Here is a 23924-nt window from a genome sequence, read left to right as displayed (position 1 = left end):
CACACACACACACACACACACACACACACACACACACACACAAATAAAAATTTAAAAAAAAAGAACTTGTGTCCATCAGATAGTCAACAATTTATTCTCAATAAGATATTCTTAGTACCTCACATCTATATATGTACTTACATCTATTTCCGTATTTTATTTGTGTGTTTATGTACGCTATGTGATACTCATTTATAGCTGACATATTTTTCAAGGTAATTTTTCTGAACCAATACTGAACTTTTATCAGCTTGACTATTTGTGTCTCAATAAGATGACAGGGAACAAGGCAACCTTTTTATAATAGTTTTATTTTTTCTTTAAATTTTAAATATTAATACTGAAGTTAATGGGAAATAGCCCTCCAAAATGCATGTATGGTTTCTTTCCTTTTTGACAATCACTAGAGTATAAAATGACTAAGTAAAATTTATATTGAATATCTTGTTACTCATGTTCAGATTTGATATAATCCAATATATTCTTAAATTTCCCAAATGCAAGAAAACAAAAATATGATAAACGTCAACTTTCCTATGTTATACCATAACAAGGTTCCAATTCATCATTAATTTTTTGATAACAGGAACAAATGATTCTTCTTGAATTTCCAATTTACTTAAACAGAGTGGCGTTTTGACTTTCAGGCTTACAGTTCAAGCGGAATGTCCAATGCATTTGGAGGATTTCCCAATGGATGCTCATTCATGTCCTCTGAAATTTGGCAGCTGTAAGTACAAGGGTGAAAATACATGGTTTGGGTCAATATCAAGAATAATCCACAGTACTGCTCTGATGTGTCACTGTTTCTCACTTTATGGAATGCTTATTACTGTACTGACCCAGAAAGGTATAGAAGTGAAAGATATGATAAGTACACTTAATGAACTAATTTTCTAACACTAGGTTATTCTCAATTATGGTGATGTGGTATCTAAATTATTACTTGTATTACCCCTTGGAAAGAATACATGATTTTTAGTACATATGCAAATGTAGACTTGGAGCTCCTATAAGGTCAGGACCGCAACCATCTTTTCCAAAAAATGTAAAACATGTAAAATAATTTTCTTTTTCATCAACTAAGAATGTATCATAAAAAGGAGATTCTGTTGTTTGTACTCAGCGTGCCAGAAAAAGCAGACACAAAAGTTGAGTCTGTGCAGTTGCCTTCTGTATTATGTTCTTACTAAAAAGGATTTTTCCTCTTAAATTGAAGGTTATGATGTCATTGGACTTCTGTGTGCAGGCACCCTCTGTGTGTGCAGAGCATTCCACAAAAGCTCGGTGCCTCTGGCCATTCTTTAGGTTACTGGGTTATGTCTTGTATGTCAAGCAGAAACATGCACATTCTGCAGAACGGGAAAGGAGGAAGGTCAAACCATTTCCCTAGGCAAGCTGAGAATTAAATTCATGAATCCAGCTAAGTCTTTGGTCTTGTGCAAGCATGTCTCCTCGCCTGGTCTTTTAGAAATTGTGCTTCCCTGGCACCTCCATCCTTATAATTCTAGGCAGTTTTGGACTTATTTTGGTCTGTTGAATAAAAATGCAGAGCTCTCACCTGATTAAAAATACATATTGCTGAAAAATATGTCTTTCCTTAGACTGTAGCCACTGAAAAGAAAAGAACGATGACTACTATAAATATCAAACCCTCTAACTGTTTTTGATGACCATCGTTTTGAGCAGTCAGTTGTGTCTTGTTCGCCTGCGCATTCTTACAAAGGTGCCTGTTCTCAATTTTCTTTAGAATCTCTCTTATTTAAACACAGGGCCTTTCTTTATTATTATGGCAACCACACTTCAAAGTTGGCATTTCTTCAAACATCATTTAAGTTAGTCAATCATGGCATACAATATAAATATGATGCTAGAAAAACCCAAGCAGAAGCGACAGCAAAAAACTCATTTGCATTGCATAACTGTCCTTTAAAGGAGGCTTGTAAAGCCAAATCATGAATGTAATTTATCCAAGATTCGTTAGTGATATAGGAAGGAAAAGCTTTTTGTCTTGGACAAAACACTGTTATTATGACTAATGTCAAAGATAAATGATGAACTGTATCAATATGGAGCATGATATAATTTAAAAGTGTATTTTATGTAAAATTTAAACATCTCATATAGCTCAGCTACAGATTCATCCTTTTCTCAATACAGGAATCCTGTGGTCAACACATAAAGTTTCAGTTAAGCTTTCCCTGTTAAGAAATTATTATTTATTTTACATTCTTCATATATGTATTCTTATACATTGAATAAGCAATTTGCACGTTCTCCTAGTTGTCCTTGTCAGCAGTAAGTGCTGAGTGCCTACTGTTGAAAGTGTGGACTGGCAGCGTGGAGTAGACACATGAACGGAGTCAGACCTTCACATGCTTTGCAACAGCATTTGAAAGAAGCAGGCTTAACTATTTTATTTGTACTCATTTATTTTTCTTTTACATAGAAGTTCTTTCTGTCCTTAAAAGTGATTTAATTTCTATTACTTTATCATTGTACTCAAAGAGGAGACATCTCTTTCATGTTTAGAAATTTAAATTCAGTCTTGATTTGTCGATTTTATTTTTGGCTCATGTCTTTATATGTTTTTCTTGTTTCACATACTGTTAAGCTTCCTGAATGGAAGTAGATTACAGTATTCTGTGACTGCACCCCAAAACACTGCGAATTATCTTTGAGGAGGACTGTTAATAGTAACAAGCGACCTGACTAAGAGTCAGTCAGCATATATTGCTACATAGTACTCAAACATAGATTGTTTAACAAAATTAAATAAAACTTTAACTATGGCCTAATTTAGAAGTCGAATTTACCGTGAATTTTGTAAAACTAACTCTTACACTCATCCTTTACTCTTACTAAGAGCAAAGCTGATGTTTTCTTGGTTTATCTTTGCATGTGCACATGTACCTATGTGTGTGTGCACGCACATAGATGCAAAAACCCACCAGTCTGCACTTTATGACTGTTATACAATCTTTTATCAGATCCAAATTCTAAAGAAATAAAACATAGTAGATTCCTAATTGACTCAATTTAATAACTTCTTTTCAAAAAGATTTGTGGTCATTTATTTGCAATATATTCTTGGGCTTTTCTCTATATTTCCATCTTCTGTACCTGTAGTTTACACTGAAATATTGAATTTACTCATTAATCTAACAAAAATGCTGACAAACATGAATAAGAGTCCCTTCCCATCAATAGCTCACTAATTTTTAAAGAATATTATTGTTTTTGTAGGCTTTCCTTTTTCTTATGCTTCAAGTTAACCTCAGAACTCAAACATGATGTATTACAATTACTTTTAGAAATGAGTAATTTATTAAAATTTGTACCTATGAGGTATTATTGGAGAGTATTTCTACCATGAAGTGACATGTTCAATGTACCTTTTGATCTGTTGAATTTTTTAGCTTTTTGAAGTTTGTTAAGAGGAGGTCAGTGTGTGTATTCATGGGCAAAACAAAATTTGTCACTTGATGCCCTTCAAATGATCTCTAATGAGCTGCAGCACTAAGCTATCATTTCATCTTCTCAGAAGAATTATTAGTGATTAACTAAAAGTAGTTAAAGACAATTTAGGCTTCAGGATAATTAGAATTTATTAATATGAAAATGTATAGTTACCTGCTATTAAAGCATATACATACACATATGGTAAGCATATTTAGCTACATAAATTTGCATAGACATATATATATATCTTTATCTATAGATATATAGATAGATAGATATACTTTTTAAAGGGCCCTATTTCAAATGTTGTTTCACATAATATAATTTTCTTGTGGATGTATATGAATAAATGTATAAGTGATATGCTGTATTACTGATATTAAGATTTGGTAGCTACGTTAAAATGCCAAATACAGTGGTCTGTCACTTATCATGGAGGTTATGTTACAGACACCCCTGTGATAAATGAAAATAAGCAAAGTAGAGATGTTATAGTTATTTATTTTTTTCTATATTTTAGGGAAGGGTCTATAGGGTGTTCAGGGTCTCACTCCTAGATCGGACTCGTAGTAATCTGCCTGTTTACATCCTCCCAAGAGCTGGGATTACAGGCATGCGCCACCATGCCCAGTCTCAATTGCCATCTCAGCATGCCCAGGGAGTGGGGCCAGCATGGCAGGCCCCAAGGATCTATTACCGGCCCCTGCACCGGTTTGCAGGTGCTTTAATCCACTGAGCTATTTGGCCGGCCCTCATTATATTTATTATAGTATTTATACATATTTTAAGGCTTTATAAACACTTCCCACACTTTTAAAAACACTTCTAATATGCTTCACCATTTTGTAAATTCATAAACCTGTGTGATTTTAACAACATAGGTACAGTGTGGGGTACTGCAAGATCCCATGATATAGCAAAACATCCTTGATAATTTAGATTAATATTTTTTGAAAATGCATGAAACAGTGAATCAGTGGAAGTTGAACCATGAAATAGAGACTACTGTGACACTGAAACATTTCTTTCCCCACTGTGTATGTAAGCATGATTGTTTGGGCAACTGTACTGTGGATTTCTACTCATCTATGGAAAGGAGCAGTTAATGCTTTATATATTTCATCTCTTTTTTTCAATTATTTGTCCTTTTCCTCCTTTTAATTTCTTATATATTTCTTTCTGATTTTTTCTTTCTTCTTCCAATTTTGCATGCATATATCTGGTAATATGAAGAGTTAAGTTGAAGACAACACTATGCATTGTAACAAATACTATGAAATTAATATTATTTTGTTAAGTGAAATTCTGCATCACTTGTAACTTTTCTGGTTTAATAATACTATTTAGTACTGTCTTTTAAAAATAAGAAAAATAACATTGAAAACGTCATTAAAAGATCACATAGGAAATAATAAATAAACTCATAAACATTCAAACATTGTTACCCATGCTTGAAAGAAAATTTATTTATGATCACAGATCTTGAATCAAGTTCCATACAAGGACAACTCCAGCATTATGCTATTAAGTGACAAAATTTATTGAGGTCAAAAAAATGAGATTTCCTTTCTTTTAGAGAATTAGAGTAGAGATGTTGCCAAGCACAACTGGTCATTTTTTTCTCCCACCATTGAGAATATAGTTGAGATATTGATGCAGGCAGGCATCAGGAGTATTTCTACATTTCTAAGCATTCCCATGAGCAAAAAACTACATAGATATTCTGCAAAAGTCATCGGAGTAACAGAAATTATATCTTTTTTTCAACTGTGGAGAGAATGCCTACCTGGAGAGGTCACTTGTTTCCATACAGGACATGTAAGGTTGAAAGACCAGAGCACACAAAGGATGAAGCCAGACAGGTCACGTGAATCCTAGCACTGGAGTCTTCTCTCTTCTGTATAGTTCTACACTCTTGTCGCAATAAACAACAGCTGTGTCTGCTCTGCTTATGTTTTATTGCTATCTGTGAATCTAAGAGAACATTTTGAGTGATGTTCTTGAGCACTAAGTTTAAAATCTTCTGAAATTCTTAATCTGCTAATAAAATATATTGTATTATGATCCCTAACTTATTTAACTTGAAACTAAGTTACTTTCATATTCAGAAGGCAATACAACTATAGATTATGAATAGTTACCATTTCTAAATAAACTATTTGAGTGGACATAGGTTATTCATAACTTCTGAAAATAGTTTCATCTACTACCTTGGGACTCATGGTGCTGTTTATCCATCTTAGATAGTTTGCCATGACTAGGTAGACTCATGATTATTTCTGCATCTCCTTCATATAAATTATATTAAATTTATAAATTATAAGGATATATTTTTGCCCTTTAAATCTAATCTGTAGGGCCAGACAGATAGCTCAGCAGATTAAAGCACCTGCTTAGGCAGACACAGGGACCAGAATTCGATCAAAGGCATGCAGTGCCAGCCCTGCCCCCATGCTGAGACAGCAATTGAGACTGAGTGTGATGGTATGTGCCTGTAATCCTAAAACCTGGGAGGCTGAAAACAGGAGGCTCACTACGAGTCCAACCTGTGTACTGAGATCCTGTATACCCTGTACTAAAATACATGAAATAAATAAATGAATAAGCTAATCTGTAAATATTAAATTTATAGTAAACTAATTCTATCAGATAAGCTTGGATGTTGCATGCTGTTGGTGGTCAGTAGAGGACATCAGGCATTTTCAGGGTGGGATGGCCATAGACTATTGGCAGTTGCTATTCAAATGTTTGTAACTTTTTTCTTCTGATTTTGACAGATGCATATACAACCTCAGAAGTCACTTATGTTTGGACTTACAATGCATCTGATTCAGTACAGGTTGCTCCTGATGGCTCCAGGTTAAATCAGTATGACCTACTGGGCCAATCAGTTGGGAAGGAAACAATTAAATCCAGCACAGGTTAGTAAAATGGGTCTGAAGAAAAGCTATACAGTTATTGAAAGCATGTTATATTATGGAAAAGTTTTATTTTAATGTCTATAAACTAGTGGCACAGACTGTAGGGGAGCTTTCCTGATGTCCAGAATCTTGCTCGATAGCCCTCACTAAATCAGAATATGCACTTTACCAAGACTCAAGAGGATTCATATGTGAATTAAAATTTAAGAGAAGCTGACTTAAGTATACTACACATTTAAAAATATCTCTTCTCAGATGCGTTGGTATTAACTTTTACCTTAAAACCATTGACAACACTGCACCTAATTTTCTAATTCTTTCCCTGCTCTTCCAGACAATACATGATTACTCAACTCCTGATTTATGGATAATTGCTACTGGCCTGTGAGGAGAAGTTTACTCCCTCTCTAAGGGCCACTACCATCTAAAGAAAGAAACAGCTGTGTGGATTAATTATCTTACATCTGGCTGTAATTAAAACTCTGGGAGAAAAGAAAAAGGAAGGTAGCTAGGAAGATCCGATAGAATGGACTGAAACAAATTAGTGCAGATGTACAGAAGAGAAAAATGCAGAATTAGTGACAGAGTTAAGTGTGGAAAATCTGGGCCAGAATTCTGTGCTGGAAATGAGGCCAGAGATCAAAACTTTAAAGAGCAAAAGAAGATTGAGTTGATCAGTCCTAGCAGAAATTTAAAGTTTGTGCTAGTGTGGATGAGGGACCCTGACAAGTAACATGATCTACTGGCAGAAAGCCTGTATGAGCTGGGAATCCTGTTGGTTAGGAGCTGTGACTGGAAACGAAGAGCAAATGCATTACCATGGAACTACAGAGCAAGCTTCTTGGTTTTCTGAACATTTTCTTCTAAATGCTCTTGCTATGCTAATGAGGGGTTTCAAATTGGTATAGTTTTGATGATAGGTATGTGGGTTTTTTTAATTAAAGATTTCTTTCTCTAATCTCTTCCATTTCCAAAATTTTCTGACTATTGACTATTACAGTTCCTTAAGCTTTTAAATTTTTTTTTCTTCCAGGTGAATACACTGTAATGACAGCTCATTTCCACTTGAAAAGAAAAATCGGGTACTTTGTGATTCAGACGTATCTGCCTTGCATCATGACTGTCATTCTCTCCCAAGTGTCATTCTGGCTCAATAGAGAGTCTGTGCCTGCGAGAACTGTATTTGGTGAGTGAATTCACTACGCTGGTCCTAGTATGGCACATCATGTTCTGAAGCACATTTTCAAAGTAATTGTGTCTCTGGATTCTCACATCAATGCTCTGTAATGTGCAGGACAGGGAATATAGGCTCTACTTTATTGGTAAGGAAACTGAGGCTCAGAGAGGTGCAGTGCAGTCAGTGATAAGAAAACATAACTTGTGCTTAAATAGCCTGGAAACAAATTCACGTCTTTTACTGATGGTAAATCATTCTGTGCTTGTTAGCATTTGTCTCCAAAACATTAGCTCAAGCAGAATTTCTTTAATGTCTAACTGTAGCACTTTTCTAGACTGATTAAGCTTCTTACCCTTTTGCTTTTAGGTTAGAAGGATGATATTAGTGTTTTAGGTTTCAGAGAGAAGAAATCTGGGAGGGAGAACTCATTCTCTCTTACTGATGTGTCTGGTTTGCTTGATTAACCCAAGAAGGGACATTTTCAAAGTTAGAGTATGAAACACCATTTTTTAGCATGTTTTTGGTTTTGCTTTGACAAAAGGAATATGATTTTTGTATGGGAGAGATAATTTCATTAGTGTACTTAATTATAAGGTTTTAAAATTATAATCATGCAAAGGAAGTTAGTTACTTTTGGGAGACATATGAATTACTGCACATTTTAGAAGAAAGTAAGTCATTTTTGTATGTTTGGTCTACAAATTCATTTACTAAGAACTTAGTTTCCCAGGTACAGTGACAAGAGTTTGGGATGCAGATATGAATGAAATATAGTCTCTACATCTATATAGCTTAGTATTATAGATTGTAGCAGAAGAGAAAAGAATGACTATAAAAGCAGAACCATAATAGAAAAGGCATAGTCAAGGTATAGAAAGTGAAATATACAGCATCTCAAGGAGAATTCATGGAGAAAGTATTGAGTTAAGTTTTGAACTAAGTCTTGAAGGATGACTAGGAATTCCTCAAGCAAGACAAGAATTCTAGTCAAAACCAGGTTGGGTAATGACACGGCTGGATGAAAGAACATGGGGTATTGTTTCAGGATCAGTACAGGCACATATAGAGATTGTTTGAGACAAAGATGGGGAGGGATTTGTAGGCATGTTCATAGAATGTACCTTTTCCCTTAAGAATGCACAAACCACTAGATTATTTTGAGGTCATAATATCAGTAAAACCCTCAGAACAATGTTTGTCATTTAATACGTGCTACAAATTGTTAGTCATTCTTTTTTAAAATAGTAATTTGTATGGTTGATATGAAAGTGTACATGTTTACTCATTTAATTTGTGGATTAGTACACACTAATGAAACCAATACCTCCATCAGTGCCAGCCACATATCCACCAATTCCCAGGGTTTCCTTTCACTTCCTTTTTCAAATATGTGTATCATGGGCAGGTATATATATGGATCTAGATGCGGATGTAGACAGATATAGACATAAACATAGGCATCAGGGGAACAAGAGGGAAGCAGAGAGAAAGCCAAATATATTGAACAGATTGGACCAGATGAAAGTTACTAATGCAAGTTAATTAAGTGAGAAAAGCTGCTTGGAATAAGATATACTTAAGCACAAATGAGCAGGCAGATATGGAAGATGTTGCATACATACAATATTTTGAAGGAAAAAGGTAGAAGTAACTGAATATACACATGATTCATCATTATTTAAACATTATTATGTTATTGACACAGACATTTAAATAACATGTGGAACAACTTTATGGCAAGCAACAAGCAAAATGTTTTACATATTTCTTTATTATTTTATGATAGTTCTAGAACTTACCTTACAGATAGATGAGGTGGGTAAATGAAAGATCAGAGGTCAGAATCCATGAAAATATTAAATTGACAGGATTCCGAAGACATGAGAAAACAAAATTTCAGTATAGCACAGAGCAATGTTAGATAGATCTACAAATTGTGATGTCTAGCTTTTAAAAAGATTAAAACCTTACAACTTTAAATCTTACTTGGTGACACCATGTCACACATCTATGTCCTTTCCCCACCTGTTCTTTTTTGGTTCTGGGAATCAAGTCCAATGCCCTGAGTATACTATAAAATATAAAATCAAATATAATTTATGACACTCCTCAATAAAAAATAGCATTTACTTATTGTTACAACGTTAGTTTTCTTTATGCTGATGTTCATGCTTATCATTCTCTTTCATTACAGAGCAGTTGACATAGTTTACATAACAGTCAATGAATTATTTTCTTTTCTCTTTTTATTTTAAGAAGAAAAGAAAAATATAATACAGAATTTCAAAACTAGATTTTAGGATATTAACAATGGTTAAAATACTGTGTATTGTTGTCGTCAATATGTCTCATTCAGTATTTTGTGCTCATTTGAATAAGAAATTTATATTGTCATTAATCATTATTGAATTAAGCAAAAGAATATGATATTATATGTGGTCTTTCATAAAGCTACATTTGAATAAATAATACATTGGATGACACTTGTGATCTCAGCCCTCTGGGAGGTCGAGGCAGGAGAATTGCAAGTTTTATCACAACTGGGGCAATTTAGAGACTTAATGAAATCTTTTCTCAAAAATAAACAAAAATTATAATAATTGACAAGGTCTGGGGTTGTATCTCAGGCAAAGACCCTGGATTCATTCTGTGATATCTGAGAAAAAGAACATAATGAAATGGTATTTAGCAACTATGTTTAGTTCTAATCTAATTGAACCGGACATTTCAACAGAATAACAATCTTTAATGTAAGTTGATATTTTTTCAATATGAAGTATGATTCATAGGTCTCTTCACACAGTTATGTACACAAGGGTTCAAAGTTCCCATTATATTTTTCTTTTACGGTGCTTTGTAGATGCTCATCTTGTGGCATACATCTTACCACTGATCTTGGAGAATTGTACATGCTAGAAAAATGAGAGCTGAATGATTCAAAAAGCCTCTGGGTAGAAGGGCAGTAGTTCTGCACAGAAATGGGCAATTCTCAGCACTTAACTCAGTAAAGGAAAAACTTCCCAAAGTAAGAACATGTTCAATTCTAAGGGCCAATAATGATGTCTCCACTATCACAAGTACAAGAAAGCAAGACAACGCTGCATAAACTAATGTGTGTTTAAAATTGCAAAGATTATATCTGTAAGAGGATGATATGTTCATAGTATGGGGAGATAATGTAGGAAATGGGAGCAAAGGACATTAACAAAGACATGGAAACCACTACGGAAAACTAACATGGTGACAGCAAAAAATGACCACCAATAAAACATATATAGAAGTGATATTGAAGGAAAAATGTCATAACCCAAGAAAAGCAGTAACATTTTCTTCTCAAGAGTACATTGAATGTTTTCCTGGAAGGACCACATATTAAGTTATAAAGTAACTCAATAAATTTGAAGAAATTGGGGTAACAAATTTTCTCAAAGCAGGGCAATGAAGCTAGCATTCAGGAAAAACAAAAAAAAAACGGAATCTATACCAATATGTGGAAATCAAGTACCACCTCAGTAAACCAACTGGTTAAATCATAAACCTATAGGAAACTAGGGAAACTTTGAGACAAATGAAAATAAAAATGTAGTACACAAAATTTTATGGAATTCAGGGAGAGCAGAGCTCAGTCAAAAATTGATAGCAGTAAGTATCTACAATAAAACAGAAAGACCTCCAAGCAATAACTTATCTTTATGGATTCATGGAATAGAAAAATAAGAACAAACTACTATAAATACAGAGCCAGTAGGGAGAAGAAGATGATAAAGTTTATAAGAGAAATAAATAATATAGAAAATAGAAGAACAAGAATGAGAGTAAACAAAATAAAAAGTTGGCTCTTTGAAAAGTTCAGCAAATCCCAGCAATTTTAAACTAGACTAAAGTGAAGACAAAAGATGCAAAAATTAAAATCAGAAATAGAAGTGGAAATTTTGCTGTCAACCTTACAGAATTAAAAGGTTATAAGAAAATAATAAAGCAATTGTATACCAACAAATTTGGTAACTTAGGTAAAAGGGACAAATTTCTTGAAAAACACAAATTAGTAAGCCTGAATGATAAAAAAATAAAAAATGAGGTTTTTAATAAGAGATTTAATGAGTAATCAAAAGCTTCATAACAAAAAAATTACTGTGATCTAATGACTTCAGTGGTGATTTCTACCAAATACTTATAGGAAAAATAGCACCATTTGTGTTCAATGGTGCTTGCACAAACATGTGAAGTAATGTGCAACATCAGTGGCCACTAAGGAAACTCATCTCCAAACCAAGATGATATATGTTTCATATCTCCCTTGGTTGGTTACAGCCAACCAAGGGAGATATGAAATATCTTCAAGTTTAAAAAAAAAGTGTGTGTTGCAGGATGAAGAGAAGGGCGCGCTGATGCATTGCTGGTGGCCTTTAGACTGGTACATCTGTGGACAAGAGCTTTGCCTTGCCTCACAATGCTACAGAGACAATGACCAGAACGCTTGGTAAATTGCAACTCTAGGTATATCTGTAAAAGTAACTGGAACATACTTTCACTCTCAAACATGTACGCAGATGCTCATAAAATGTTATTCCCAGTAGTTAAAAGTGGGGAATAAACGAATGTCCATCAACAGTGGGTGAATGTACAAAATGTAGTAGATACTTACAATGAGGTATCATTCATCCCTAGACCCTTATGTCCCAGAACAAGGAAAATATAGAGATACACAGCAATCTGTTAGTTGCCAGTGGAGAGGAAACAAGGAGCAATTAATTCATGTGGATAGTCATTTTGCTGGGTGGATGAACAACGTTTTGAAACAAGATAGACATGGTGGTGTTAGAACATAGTGAGCACATAAATACTATGAATTGTAGACTTTACCTGTGTGTTTTGTGAATTTCCTTTCAGTAAAAACTTGTGCAAGCTGTGAGTTACAAAATCTACATAGAATTTTTTTTTCTTTTTTTGGTGGTACCAGGGATCATACTCAGGACCTTGCACTTGCCAGGCAAGCACTTATTCCACTGAGCTATCTCTCCAGACTTAAAATGAATTTTCATATCAGAAGTCTCCCAGAATTTGGATTCAGAAAAATCTTCTCAGATGCATATTTCAAATTTGGCAATTCATCAAATCAAAGAAAAATAAAATGTGCCATGGCTGAAATTATAAGAAAATTAATGTTGCATGATTTTCAGATTACATCTAATAAAAAATTATGGAATAATTATATAACAATGAAAAACAAAAAAATTATTGAGACTGAATTGATATTCCAGAATGAATTAAATTTATATATAAATATATGAGAAAGTAGATAAAATAATGCAGTATTTCTTTCAATAAAGGATAAAAAGAATAAAATGAATTAAGTCTGAAAAAAAAAGAAAATGAAATATTGCATTGAGGTAATTAAAGCTATCTTTCCATAAGTCAGGTAGGTACATATTTTAAAAGAAGATAGTAGCAAACTCTTGGCCAAATACAGAGGAGAGATAAATAGATGTATAAATGTTTAACTTTGTATCAACAAAATGTTAGTGTCAAGGCTGTGAGATTTAACTATAAATATATACAAAAGCTTTTAGACATTGGTCTAAAATTAAATTTTATTTGGCATATAAAATTAAAAATCAACACTATATTAAACAGAAAATTATTCTATAAATTAAGTACAGTATATATTTAAAGGTCTAAATGTCACATTTTCATGTAAATTAAGGCTGGGGTAAAAGCATTCCGAGTATAATCACTACAGTTATCCTGTGTAAAGCTTGTAGTGGGTAAATGTGTGCATATGTGTGTTGGGGGTAAGTAAAAAATCAAAATGCTAATACCTAACTGGAATGAGATTTGTAATCTGCCCAGCCTCCTGGCTCTGCACTTTGATCCATCCCTTACCACTTTCCCCTTTTCCTGCATCATCTGATGACATGCAGCATTTATCCAGGCTGTTTCTAGTCTCTCAAATTCCTCCCTTTAACTTCATAGTCATATATATAGCCTCTCTCCCTGGCAGAAGATCATTAAGTCATGTCTGGGTCACCTGGCCTAAGGCTTTGGGTAACCCACCCAAGTAAAACAATGAAAAATTACTAAGAAATTAATATACCCTGGGAGACAAATGCCTAATTTCATAACTTTCAACATCTTTTTGAGTTTCCTGCTGTGAACAGCATAAGAAAATAGGGCATACATGGGTAGGCAGAGAAGCTGAAATTACAATGCATATCCATTGATATTAGAGATTTTCCTCCATTATGCTGGATTTTATCTATTCATCTTTTGTAGACATTGCATTTATTTTATAGTCATGAAGAATCCACCTGATGTTTTGCAAAGATACTAATTCAAAATGCCTGTCCCTGTGTTTTATAATAACACAGCTCCTTTGACTTTCTCCCAGTGCTTATGCCCTGTTCATTCACTACCAAGCACTTAGTGAGCACTTGGCTGCCAGTACTGTTCTAGGGGCTTGAGAAACATTTTGAAGAAAAAGGCAAATTCTACTCCTTTTGTGGAAAGTATTTTCTTTCCGTTGCCAAGGAAGACAACACCTGTAGAATCTTCTAACCTGTTGTGTGGATATCACATTTTCAAGCCTCTTGGGATCCCACAATGCATTCACAACACACAAACCTCGTTCTGTGACAGCTGGTGTAAGGTAACGCAGCCTGTGCTCATGAGTTGCTTAATAGTCTTTAGATCTTTGTGAAAGTCAGAAATAATTGTGAATAAATTGTGAATTATTGCCTGTATATTTGAGCATAAACTGTTTTAGTGTTGGATCAGCATATGTGAATTTTTCCTTGTATTTTGGTCTTACTCAATATTTAGTATAAAACAGGCTATTTTTTGTATTGAAAACTGAAGTCAAACAGCAGACATTGATTTTGCTGTTACTGTAAAAAAAAAAAAAAAACCAGTGAATTTAAGCACTTTCTTGGGTACAAAGATCGAGACATGTGCAAGAAGTCTAGCTGTATGTTTATGTAAATTGTGAAATAATTAAAACTCTAAAAGAATATATTTTAGTTAATCATTTTTCTCCTTAGTTCAATGGATTTTCTCTTCAATTTGACTTTTAATAGTGCAATACCTAATATAGTGACTTGAATACATGAAGGGTTTTTCCATAAGTAGGTGATCCAAGGTGAGACTGGCAGTACCGTGGATGTTGGGCATTCAATCTGTGCACCTTGCCTTGATATCCTCAGCCTGTGGTTTGCTTCATAGGCTGTCAGTATTCCAGACATTACATTTCTATTCAGGGAAACAGGAAAAGGTAAGTAAAGAGTAGAAAACTACTGGCTTTCTGTTTGCCATATGATGGATGTTCCCCAAAGTGCCCCTCACTAATCCCTCTGTCAGTTACACTTGATTTTATAAACACAGGCTCGAAAAATTGATATCTAGAGTAAATTCAATGTTATAATACTTTGGGTTGATTACACTGAAATTGGTAGTTAAGACTTTCTGCCACAATAAGAAAGATAGTTTGGGGTACAAATGTCATTAAGTGACCAAAAGCATATATTGACCTTCAGTTCAAGACCTGGTTCTATTACTCATAAACTGTCTGCCTTCTGGTACATTTTTCCCCCCTTGACCTTAGTCTCATTGCATCATAAAGCTGAATTAATAATAATGTCTTCCTCCTAAGATAATTTATAGAATGAACACATAATCATACATATGTGTGTATGTTTATACAAGTATGGAGCACTGAGTGAAATTCCTGCCAGCGAGTAAATGATATGCATGTATTTACTATTATTGTTACTATTTATTATATGGTACATGATTCTGTTCTTGTTATGATGCATGTATAAAATGGTCAGAGTTTTTTTTAATATAAACAACAATAATCACTACAAACTGGTTGATTTCAGGAGCTATAAACTCTGTGAACCTCTGGAGAGGACAGATTTGGGCAGGAATCCAGTCTCTTTGACATTACATTGTAAGGGCAGTGGGAACCCTTCTTTAGGATTAGTCTAGAAAGATGAGCCCTTTGGGAGAAAAAGGAGCCACTCTCGGCATTTTAGCAAGCATCCAGCTGACAGACTTCATTAGGAAACATCCTCTTACAAACTTTATGTGGGTTTCCATTATAATCACCTAGCATAACAAAGCTCTTCTTCCAAATAGAATATCAGATTAGGATTTTCTAAAAAGAAAAGTGGAAAAGACAAGCAGGATAGATAGCCTCCCCTATAAAATCCAGACCATGGCCCTGCACTCAGCAGTGCCTCAACTCTAGCAACCACCTCCTCCCGCTCTCCACTGGAGTGGCTTCGTAGTGCTTTCTCTTGCCACAGCTATGATAATTCACTTCCCTTTCATGATGGTCTTCTCTGATTGCTCTTCCTCCCTCTCCTTCAGAGAGAGAGAGAGAGAGAGAGAGAGAGAGAGAGAGAGAGAGAGAGAGAGAAGCCCAGTGAAGGTGATCTAGAGACTTTTAGGTCCCAGACCCATTGGGTTTAATATCATCAGTATTTAGCTTTGTCTGAAGAAAATTCAGATTCTTCGGTGTTCTTGTATTTAAGTGAAAGACACGCGTGTGGGTCCAGTTTGAGTCAACCCTTCTTTAATTGTAGTGAAATTCACTTTAAGTCAAATTGTCTTAGGCCTGTCAGTGAACTTCGTTCTTATTAATGAAGAGCTTACATAAGCACCACCCACTACCAAGTTAGATGTTTATTTCTTGGGAAAATTTCATAAATGAACCTCATAAGTTAGATTTGGTGCACATTCATCCATGTTGCAAACATCCTGGCCAGATACACCTCAGTAGCACAGCTGGGGTCACAGGCCATTTTGAGGCAGCGTGCATGGCGGGGTCAAGCCCACCCTGGAGGGGGAGAGAGGTGTGCCTCTATATGGACGCAGAACCTGTGGCTTTTCTCTGCCTACTTCATCTAACCGTGTTTCTGGATATTGCTAACACTTTCACCTGGCAATTGAATGTGTCCCTTTTCTACTGCTGAACACTACTATTATAGCAGTCCTCCTTCTCTCTCTAGTGTCAGTTTCTTTGATCCTTAGTCATCCTAGTAAAAAATGCAAATATGGTATTAGCCAAATAAAATTCTGTTGACTCTACTAGTGCCCTGGATAGTAGCTCATTTATTTTTCTCTTTTTAAGAAGATTTCTTTGAGGGGGCCTGCCCCTTAGCTCAGTTCTTTAAGTGGCTGCTTCATCAAAGCTGTTAGGCTCAGGTTACATATATTCTTCTTAGTGGTTAATTGCTGTACAAGATGCGGACTGGAGATCCTATTTACAAACACCATTAGAACAAATCATTCTATTCATTAAGAGAATGCAACTATATATCTATCCTAACCTCTTTGAATACGCAGATACAAAATGGACATTCATCGGTATACCCCATTTTTTCTAAGTTCCGTTATTGAATATTATAGGTGTGTAAACTCAGCAAGATATTCTAAAAGAGTCCAGTAGCCCATTGTAGGTTCAATCCCTACAACTCAAGCCAGCCAAACCTGCCTTGAAGGAAAAAAAAAAAGATTTCTTTGATAAAGGGTGTTTTTTACTGTCCCAAATTTTTGTCCTCTGCCAATCTATCAAACCACTGTCTAAGACATTTTTGTCTTTATTACTCTTCTTAAACCACCCCTGTTAAGGTGCTCCACATTGCTAAAGCTGAAAACTAATTCTCAAACCACATGACTTGACCCATCAGTGGCCTTATACAGAGTACACTCCTTCTACCAAGTGAGAAGCAATGTCTTGAAATCTTCGTGTCTTTCCTCTGTATGAACATACTCTCTTAATTTATTTTCACTTTCCAAGCATTTGTAGTCTTGGTTCCTACTTCCCAGATCCTTTAAATGTTAGAATGTTTCATTATCTAGCCCCATCTTCTCTATTTATAATCTCTGTCTTAATGATCACAGTTTAAATCATGGCTTATCAGTCACCTGTGATAATTATAAAGTATACAGTTTTTAATCCAGGCCTTTCCCCTTAACTGCACGTGTGCACATGCACACACACACACACATACACACACACACACATGCACACACACGTTGCTTTCTTTACATCTTCACTTAGATAACCTACAAATGCAGTATACAGAGAGCAGATCTTTGAGTCCTTCCTTCTTCAAAGCCTATTCCACGGTAGCTTTATGCACATCTTAGCCTAGCAGGAGCTGCTTTCACTCTTTTTTTATAGATTACTATATGTTGTAGTATGCTTGGTCTGCTGTTGCAAAATATTGTACACTGGAAATTTGTTTTCTTCTAGTCCGGAGGCTGGAAATCAGTGGTCAAGATTAAGAGGATCATTTTCTGCTGAGGGGTCTATTCCTCCAATCCATGTGGGTTCCTTCTCACCGTATCTTCACATTGTCTTTCTATGTAGGTGTGTATGTTTATAAATAGTAAAGTGCCCAATTTTTCTTAATATAGGGGCACTAATTGTTTTTGGATCAGGGCTTCCAAGACCAACTCTAAGCTTAATTTCTTCTATTGAGGCTGCATCTCAGAAGACAATCACTTTAAGTGTTAGTGCTTCAACAGATGAATCTTGGGGGAAGCATAAAATTTTATGTTTATACAATGCACTATACTTTTAAGTAGCTCTTGCTACAACTTTAGTGGGGCTATTTTACCAATATAGCAGACAAATCAGTCTCTTAAAAATGTAAGTCAAATTATGCCAAACCTGTGCTGCAAACATTTGCTTGCTAGCACACTTAAGTAACAGTCAAAGGCCCACCAGAAATCAACAGAACCTATAGAGTTTCAACTCCCTTCTACTCTAAGTTCAACTTCCATTGTTTTACCCTTTCTTTGACTTTGTGTAACATCCACACTGGCTGCTTTTTATCCTTGAATATGACAGACATTTAGATACCAGTGTTATCTCTTTCCTAAGTCTGATGTCTCTTTCCTCAAATATCCATGTGACTCACTTCTCTGTCCTTAGGGAGTTTCTCGATTGCTATCTTCTCAAAAAGGTTGCCATGACCACCTTCCTTAAGGTAGTCATCTGTTCCTCCTTTTTGACTCTTCTGCTTTTCTGGGTCTAATCTGCATTTCTCCACCACATATGTCATTTCTATACTGCCAAAGAAAGTACATAATAGTTTTATTCTCTACAACTAAAGTATAAATTTTAAGATAACTCTCTCTGCCTCTCCTGTTTAGACACACAGGCCTTATAAGACTATCTGTAGCATAATAGAATCCCAATAAATACTTGTTACTTTAATGAATTAGAATACTGCAGATAAGAAAAAAAAATTTCCCTCCTATAAGTAAAAGTAGTGGTAGGATATAATCTATTGTAAAGTAGAATCCCTTAACTATAAATTCTTGGAGTTAATAAGTGGTTTCATTGAAACACAGCTACGAAGTATACATAACAGAGGTTTCCTGAATAAGGAACTCATGTGTTGGCTAATATAAAGGAAAGGGAAGGAAAATTCTACCTTCTGAAATAGTAGAAAACAGAAACTGTTATAGGCTTGTCAAAATAGTGAACATATTAGACTTTACCATAAAACATGTATTTGAAAGTATGAAAATTTAGTTCTGTTCTTTGTGGAAGAACAAACAATTGTAATACAGAAAAGGCTGAAGTAGAATAGAGAATAAAAGAGCTTTTCTATGATCAGATGTAATGATATAAAGCAACAGTAATTAAAACTGATACAGGTATGTAATAACAAGCAAACATAAAATTACTTTATATAGTTAGATGGGATGTAGATAGATTATATATATATATATATATATATATATATATATATATATAGAGAGAGAGAGAGAGAGAGAGAGAGAGATAATAAATAGGTAAACATGAGGATTTACTAATTAAGTAGGATTTGAGTCAGTTAGATCCTTACAGATGAGTAGTATAAAACCTCTAGGTAGCTATACAAAATAAGAGTGATATCTCAAAAGTCTGAATGGACATTAGGAAAAAGATAAAATTTTTACATTTTTCACTGATAAACCAAGTATGAAATTTAAAGCGAATACAGTCGAAAGAATTACTGTCAACTCTGACACTAAAGGTAGCCCTGTGGGCTCCCAAACCACCTTCACTGGGGGGATAGGGTTGGCTGGAGTGATTTTGGGATAAATTAAACAAATTATGTTTATTGGGCACTTCATTGCTTTTATTATTCCATTAAATCTTCAGAACATTTTGCAATCTAGATGCCTCACATGCACAGTTCAAAGTAAGATTCCAGCTTCTGTGTGAATCTATGGTATATGCTGACCCCACAAGTGGTGGCACTTGGTCATGGGAGTGAGGGGGAGATGATAAACTCAGATGCACCTTGACTGGTTTCTTGATACTCGATTCTTGCTTCTCTATGTGCACCATTCCTAAAAGACCATTGACTGTGCTGGTTAGTAGACCTAGGAATTCTGGACATTTGCTGTAGATGAAGTGTCTTATATTTTTCCATATCTGGCTACCTAACAAATATCATCAAGTTACATGGGGCATAAAGGGTGCTGATAGCTGTGTACCTAGCTCAGTAGATAGATGATAGATAAAATAATCACAGATATCAGTCTCATTGCACACAGTAGATACTAATGAATGTTTTCCATATGTAATTATGCTGAAATTTTGCATTTATTAAGACAGTTGGATGATTTGATAAAATAGGGACCCACATTGTTAAGTGAAAACTCTTGGCTGAGACTGAATAGCATGATTCCTTTTAGATGTGCAATCTTTAGCTTACAAAAGCTTTACTGGATCAATTGCTCATCTTACTTAATCTTTAATCTCCTTCTCTAGTCCATGTAGGCATATAAAGTTTTAGCCCATGGATCAAGCCATGCAGAGATAAGAAAGGACATTACAGAAATGCTGGGCTAAGCAAACAAGGTCAAAGACAGAAAAAAATCTGAAAGTCTTGTGAATTCAGCACGCAAGAGTTGAGGCTAAAGAGTTGAGGTAATGCTTGGATCAGACATGGATAGCTTTTTGTGGAAATAAGCAAGAAGATAACAGTGGAAGTTGAATGCTTGAGTGGCAGAGGAATAAAACACAAGTCAGCAGAAGGCCTACACAGGGTAGAAACAATTTATGCAAACTCATTCTGATCCCTGCCCTCCAGGAAGAGTGGGCCACAAAGTACTCACAGGAGGCATACCTGGCAAGCCCAAACTGACTTTGGCACGAGGCAGCGCACATCAATCAGATGCAACCTGCCAGCCCAGCAGCCGCTCTTTGCCCTGCTGCTGTGAGAGCCTCAGCCCAGTTGTCCCGCTGCCCATTAGGAAAGTGACTGAAGCAAAATACATTAATAAGCTATGGCAGGGGAAATTAGAGAGCCTCAAGGTAGGCTGCGCAGTTATTTTTAGGGATATAAGATGTGGATGAAAAATTATCTTACAGTAAGAACATAGGGAGTATTAAAATATATTCTATTGTTTAGTAGGGTTTTTATAAAAAAAAACTTTGACGTTTTGAGGACATGAAAATATCACTTATGACCATTTAAGACATAAGAGCAGTTAATCTGCTCCCATTTTTATGCACTGAAATCTATGTAGTAGCAACAATGACAAAAATAAAAAGTGTTTATAGAGCACTGTCTGTAGCATGTACAGTATTAGGCATGTCAAATTTATTTCTTAACGGCTGCTTGGCTTTTATTTACAAAGCATTGCTGTGGAGATCATGGTAACAGGCAGGTGGTGTGGTCACAGGACTCAGGTGTGGTCTCTGAGACTTTAAGACTCACCCGTACCAGCTCTCCGCCATAGCCTGCCCTCTGTGATGGGGCAAATCCACACACTCCTACAGAGGGTGCTGTGGCTTTCTGACTTCAAAATCTGAAGCAAACCGGTTTTTTGGTATATAAGGCCAGGCCACCAGCCCTGTAACCAGTTTTTAAATCTATGAGGAGGTCGGGTCAAGGTCATAAGAAAGCAAGAACAGAGGCGACCCAGTATTCATGCTGACAGCTGCATCCACTAGGCACACTGTGAATGCAGTCATCCTGACGCTTTTTATGAGAACAATGACTGGCGGGAACCCATCTTGCTGGGGAAAGATCCACAACCATGAATAAAGTTGCCCTTGACTGAGGTTCACTTTTGCCTCAGCTGTTTGATGAAGGATACCTCATTCTGATTCTGAATACCATAATCTCAGAGCTTTTTCCTGTCCTCTGTTTCTCTCCTGCAGAGGTTGATGGTATGTCCTCCACACATAGGACCAGCTTATGCGCTGAATGCCCCTTCATGCTCCTGCTTGAGTTGCACATATCTTTGAATGGCCTTCTTCAAGTCCAGAACTGTGGCATTCTATACCACAGCCACAGGTATTACTTCTTCATCCATCATGCATACCTGGACTGTCATTGCTTGGCCATATTCTAGTGCTATCTGGGAGTTGACCTCTTCCAAAGTAACCCAGATTGGAAGGTCACAGAGGAGTGGGTCTTGCACTAACATGGTGAGACCCTTCTGTAACACATCCACAGCCTCAGAATGTGGCAGTGTCTCCTCTTCATCCTCATCGTTCCTCAGAGCCTCTGATCTATGTGCAGTCCCCAAATCCTCCAGGGTCTCTGGCTTCCTGGCTGATTCCTCGAATTTATTTAATTTTGAAAAGATTTTTGACTCTAATGTTTTTGCTCTTTCTACTATATTTTGCCAATCAAATTATTTTTTGTCTCTTTTTTATCTTTTAGAAACTAAAGTAGAAATGTCCTGGACAATTGGTTCATGCATGGGCAATTTTTATGAGAATTGGGTTCATGAAACGTAAATTACAATGTGAGATAAATGTTCAGATTTTAATTTTTCTGGTTGACTGTCAGCTGTCAACAGCTGCGTATTGTGGTGTTTTGAATACCTTGTCCAAGAACAGGAGTTGCTATCATCTGATCATGGAGCAGCAACTAATACAATATAGTGGATTTCAAAGTCATATTCAGGATTTGTGAAGCAAACTTAACCTGACTATTCCCACTCTTCATGAACATGGTTATTTATCATAGGATTATTTTAGTCATTATAAAATTTAGTATGCTCTGCAATGAAGTTTGATTGCTGTTTTTGATTCTATTCTATAAATACATTTCTTCACATACATTTTTTGTTGAAACTCATTTGTGAAAACTTTATAATTTATATAGTATTAGAATGATATAGTGTTTAAGTTTATTTTACTAATTTGTTTTAATTTGACATTTTTGAAATACTGTTTTTTTCACTACTCAAATATTGAAATCATAGTGGAATAAATAGTGACTATAATGTGATAGCATAAATAATATGATTTTTCCACTATTTTTACAGGTTTTAATCATCACTACATAGGGAAATATTTATTTTCACTATAGAAAAATATTGAATGCACATACATTATTAGTTTTCAACACTTAAGGAAATGCTAGTATTTATTTTTGAATGTGTTCCAACATGCTGTACTATTTAGAGGAAATGATTTCCAGTTCATTGAATTAATGTGATAAAAGTCTTCTAACCATCACAGATAACATAATATCTCCCCAGTTACCCCATCTGAGGAAGTTATGAGAAATCATCAAAGCTATTAACATTTGAACAGTCACCCTGCTTTTTATCACAGTGCAACTTATAAGATTTAAATAGCTACAAATATTTGACAACCATGGGGACTTTATACAGGATAGGCTTCTTTATGGCATCCTGATCTTTTATCATCTCATTGTCCTCATAGCAAATGTATTGTTAAACTCATGAAATAGAAATATTACTGGAACACAATGATCAGCAGATTGGCTTTCTAGAATAAAGGGTCTGTCCTAATCACTCTCCTGATCTCTGGGACAAAATACACAATACATATAACTTAAAGGAAGAGAGGTTATTTCAGCTTATAGTTTCAGAAGTTTCAGTTCATGGTCAATTGGCTTAACACACAGAAAAGCACAAGAGAAAGGCATGAGAAGAAAGCCACCCACGTCTTAGTAGCCAAAAAGTGAACGAGAAGGTGGGCCAGGGAGAGGCCTTTTCAGACCAAACTTTTTTCAAACAGACACCACCTCCTTACAGCAAGTCAGCGATGTGGCCCCATAATTCAGTCACATTTCCAAAACCCGTCCTATGAGCATCTGTGGCCTTTAGAGGGCATTTTTTATCTAAATCACACCAGGAACAGAGGGTGTGGGACTCAGGCATCTGTGTGCAAGCATTCTTTGATTCAGGTGTATCTTAATGCACAGCCTGCTGCTCATTCCTGACTTCATTTGGGGTTAGGTTTGAGCCATGATCCTGTTTTGGAGAATGACCTCTCAGATGCATTAAAGGATGAGTTGATATTTATTCTTGAAACAGATTGATCTTAAGAGATTTTACTGAATCTTTTTTGAAAGAAACAAACTATG

General features: G+C 35.5%; 1 protein-coding gene and 1 pseudogene across 2 annotated transcripts in view; one reads left to right on the top strand and one right to left on the bottom strand.

Moving 5' to 3' along the window:
• The window catches only part of Gabra2 (gamma-aminobutyric acid type A receptor alpha2 subunit), a 146030-nt gene that overhangs the window by 96158 nt on the left and 25948 nt on the right, over positions 1-23924 (top strand). For both annotated transcript variants that reach the window (XM_004645656.2, XM_023705991.1), the window contains exons 6-8: positions 648-730; positions 6240-6383; positions 7417-7569. In XM_004645656.2, coding sequence (XP_004645713.2) covers positions 648-730; positions 6240-6383; positions 7417-7569 — 380 coding nt within the window. The remainder of the gene's footprint in view (positions 1-647; positions 731-6239; positions 6384-7416; positions 7570-23924) is intronic.
• Positions 21640-22026, bottom strand: LOC101562288 (annotated as a pseudogene).

This window comes from Octodon degus, unplaced genomic scaffold (genome assembly GCF_000260255.1).
Source record: "Octodon degus isolate 3935 unplaced genomic scaffold, OctDeg1.0 scaffold00235, whole genome shotgun sequence".
Taxonomy (NCBI): domain Eukaryota; kingdom Metazoa; phylum Chordata; class Mammalia; order Rodentia; family Octodontidae; genus Octodon; species Octodon degus.
This window is presented reverse-complemented; position numbering and strand designations above follow the sequence as displayed.